This window comes from Camelus ferus, chromosome 8 (genome assembly GCF_009834535.1).
Source record: "Camelus ferus isolate YT-003-E chromosome 8, BCGSAC_Cfer_1.0, whole genome shotgun sequence".
Classification (NCBI taxonomy): Eukaryota; Metazoa; Chordata; class Mammalia; order Artiodactyla; family Camelidae; genus Camelus; species Camelus ferus.
Window position 1 is genome coordinate 47,142,172 of NC_045703.1, and position 4,046 is coordinate 47,146,217.

Consider the following 4,046-nt stretch of genomic DNA (forward strand, 5'->3'; position numbering starts at 1 on the left):
TTAATCACCAGGAGGAAACTCACTGAATAAATGAATGTTATTTATGATGCCAATTATCTTCTCCACAGTAAATAATTGAATCAGTGTTATACTCTATAGCTCTATCTCTGGATTGATTTTACCTGACTCTGAAATCACATTTTTGGACTCACAAATCTGAACATCAGCAAGTCAGACTCACTCCCCTGTCTTCCCTGAGCAAGGAAACCCACTCACTAAGTATCTCTCAGCCGCACTTACATTTTCATAGAAAAGTATTAGAAAGGAACAAAGAGAAGATGTGGTCAGGGACTGATCTATTATAAAGTAATGAAAAGGAAGATTTAGAATAACAAATATATACTAGATCCTTTATATATTCTCATAAATTTTCTCAAGAATACAAGGGATGGAGTTACAAACCAGAGAAATTCACTGAAGTTCAGAGAGTAGTAAACAGCCCAGGTGTTAAAATGTGACATTTCTGGTTCTAAGGCTGTGTTGTTTCCACTACAATCAGGTTTTTATGTTATATTTACCAAAGAACTATGATCTGAATTTAAGGATTTAGGTCAAAGTTGAAGCATAACTGAATTATTTTACATTAGAAGATATTGCACTTTTATGATCAATTTTTTTCTCCCCAATAGTAGCTTCACTGTGAATCTATTTTCAATTCCTCAATCTAAAATATGAACTTAGCCAGAAAGTAAATGTATTGTTGAAGAATTCTCTCTCAAGGCTTTGCCAGTGGCAATTAATTTGATGGCTTTTCGAAACCAAGGATAAAAGAAAGCATAAATTAAGGGGTTCATAGCTGAGTTAAAATAAGCAATCCAAACCAATATTTCATAAATGTATGTGGGGGTGATGAAGCCCAGGAAGGCATCAATTATTGAATCCACAAAGTATGGCAGCCAGGAAATCAGAAATGCTACCACTGCAATGCCCAGCGTTTTTGCTGCTTTTCTCTCCCTCTTGGCCACTCTGTCTCTGTAACTGTCTGAGGATCTCACAGTCTTATTGCTCACACTTTCAATTTTTCTTGCCTGTTGTTTGGCAATGAGGAAGATCTTGGAGTACACAATTATCATCACAAGCATGGGAAGGAAAAATAATAGGAAATTGACCAATACCCAACTTTGATTCACTGCAATTTGACAGCCACCCACACAGGTGAGAGCACTTACTAGATCCTCCAGCCCAGCTTCATTCGCACCTGTGCCAAAAAGGGAAAAAGAATAAAAAATGGAAAAAAGCCAGGAGAAGGCAATACACAGGCCAGAAACATTGGCAGTGAACCTGGTGGGATAGAGCAGGGAGTCAGTGACCGCCAGGTACCTGTCGAGAGAGATAAAGCACAGGTGGTAGATGGAAGCATAACAGAACGACCCGTCAAAACAGGAGTGAAACTGACAGAAGCGCTGCCCAAAGTACCAGCAGCCCTCCACGGACCTCACTGTGCTGAAGGGCATCACAGCCACCCCCACCAAGAAGTCCGCACAGGCCAGGGAGGCGATCAAAAAATTGGCTGGAGAATGCAGCTGCTTGAAGTGGAGAATTGAAATCATCACCAAGAGGTTTCCAAACACAGCCAGGGCAGCTCCAGAGCCGAACGCAGCGTACAGGATCAGGCGGGGGCCGGGTGAGTAGGGGGTTTTGACACAGGATCCGTTCAGGTGCTCATAGCAGAGCTGCGCAGCCGCGGGAGGCGGCCAGTCGCTGCTCATGGTTCTCCGTTTTGACTCCCGGAATAACTGTCACCCTCTGTGGCCCAGGTTGTCGTTCCAGTTTTCAAATGTTCTTAAAACAAGATAAATACAGTTTGTCAGTAACTGCTAGTATATTCTGTCTCTCTTTTTCTAAGTACAAATCCTTATTTTCATGTTTAGAAGGTGACTCATATTCTCACCTCAAAAAAAAAAAATTCACTTCCAAATGAATAAGCAGTTACTTTTCATCATTACATAAACTTCTATTTATCTAAATTAAAAAAAATCTGCTTGCATTACCTAGTTCTTCATATCAGAGAACTGTTGGTGTTCAAGGAGCTATTACATGATGCATGTTCAAATGCCACACTTTATGAACATTCTTTCCTAATTTATCAGAGCAAGGATAACGCCCCAAACACTCTGTCCCCTCAGGAAAGGAGCTAAATGATTCCAATACCCAAAGCCCTTCAGACTGAATCCCCACAGTGCAAGGTACGGAAAGGGGAAAAAACTTTAAATAACAATGATGTTTATGCTAAAATGAGTTCATGCCCTACTAATTTCCTGATGACATCTGACCTTTTCATGAGATAGAAATGGTGTATATTCTTCAAAGTTTTATCCAGAATGTGAGAGCCATATTATTTATTGTTATTAATTGTTGGGGATTGCCTTTTCACTTTTGTTAGAACCATCTATTTAGGACACATTCTTATCAATGACCCTGTTTCCAGTGGTAGAGAGAGAACTAGGAGCCCTGGGCTAGAGTACAAAAATATTTCCTCAGTTTACTACCTACAGATTCCTGTAATCAAGTGCCCCCAGAAGAAAAGGTCTGGGTGATCAAGTCCTTGCTGCCATACAACATTTTAGTGAAAAAGAGGGGTATAATGAATTTGTTAGTTTCTTTTAAGTGTTCTTGAGGACTTGCAGGAAAAAATGGTGAACATTAGAGGCTTTAAACTCCAAGTTGAAGGTCCATCTAAGAGACCTGAGGGCTTCAATGAATGCCTTGAGAGAACCCTTTATCTTCTGGAGCCTAGAACTGAGTTTCTGAAAACCGAACGCCAAGCCTAATTCTGTAGGAGCAAGGATTATAGTAAAAATGCAATTCTCTAAATCCCAGAGCGTCTTTCACTAAAATTCCTTTTCTGTTGGTAATTTTTTTAATTTAGCTTGAGTCATCCTGTATGAAAAATTGATGTAGTAATAATTTAAGGGCTGAAATGATATAATCTTCTCTCAGAGAAAATTTCCATTTGTTCTGCATTGGACTAGGAGAACCAGCAATCCTGGCCCATCCTAACCTCCATTATAGGAGTTAAGAAAATTTGAAGTAAAAGTTTACCAAAATGTTTAAAGTATGATAGTTTTCAAGGCTTTAACCAAAATGATTGATAGTGGGTGTGTGACCTGGGCTCAACTTTCTTGTTAGGATTTAAAATCGAACAGTTTCCATCTGACCCTTTGAGATTGTCAAGAGCTCTGCTTAGCTTTTTATTTTTCTCTGATATTTCTTCTGGAATTAGCTGATGTATATTGAAAACAATTGCTCTAAATGTTAGATTCTCCTATCTGGATCTTCTTATTTCTCTGAATCTTGGATAATTCTTAGCTGCATTTAAATGTCTATAATATTTTAAAGATTTTTAAAAATAATTTTTCCAAATTTTCCTTAGGAGGAGGACTGGTCTACAGAATCTAGTCCACCAAGCCCACCGTGCGGAACTGGAAGCAGATGTCCTATAGAACTTTTAACAAATATAATAGAAAATTTTTCTTAGCTGATATAGGTAATATAACCCAAAGTCACTGAGTCTTTTTACATCTTAAATAGATTAAACAATTATAGGAAATATGTGTCTGTAGTCTTTATTTCCATGTCCAGGAAAGAGTTATTGGTGCCTTGGATTCATTCTCAATGGAATCAAAGCAGATTAGACAAATTTGTTTCTAGTCATATCATCTGCAAATAATGATATTCTAACTTTCCATTTTTGAATTTCCATATCTGTTTATATACCTTGTCTAATTGTATTAACTAGTATTTATAAAATGATGTGTATACAATGTAATATTATTGGACCATTTTGTCTTTATCTGGACAAAGAGAATGCTTCTAAAATTGCACCTCTAGGTGTGTGCTGAAATTCAGCATTTAGATGTGTTTTTATTATATTAATGACAGAAACAGTGAGCAATCAAAACTTTGAATAGAAGTTGGGCAAGATCTAGGAACTTCATTCCAGTGCTCAGTATTAATATGACCTGATGTCTTTGTTCTTTATCCCCTGAGTGATAATATGATAGATTCAGCCCTACCTATTTGATGAATTTTCCTGGAATCATGTT

The 4,046-nt window shown here is 37.7% G+C and overlaps 1 protein-coding gene across 1 annotated transcript; it reads right to left on the reverse strand.

The window, feature by feature from the left end:
* Positions 1–677: 677 nt before the first annotated feature.
* Positions 678–1,818, reverse strand: LOC102514231 (trace amine-associated receptor 7a). The gene has a single exon (XM_006185163.2). The coding sequence runs from the start codon at positions 1,707–1,709 to the stop codon at positions 678–680; it is 1,032 nt and encodes a 343-aa protein (XP_006185225.1). The 5' UTR covers positions 1,710–1,818.
* Positions 1,819–4,046: the final 2,228 nt, after the last annotated feature.

Coding starts and splice junctions, on each gene's coding strand:
- LOC102514231 (XM_006185163.2), bottom strand. CDS start 1,709: ATGAGCAGCGACTGGCCGCCTCCCGCGGCTGCGCAGCTCTGCTATGAG.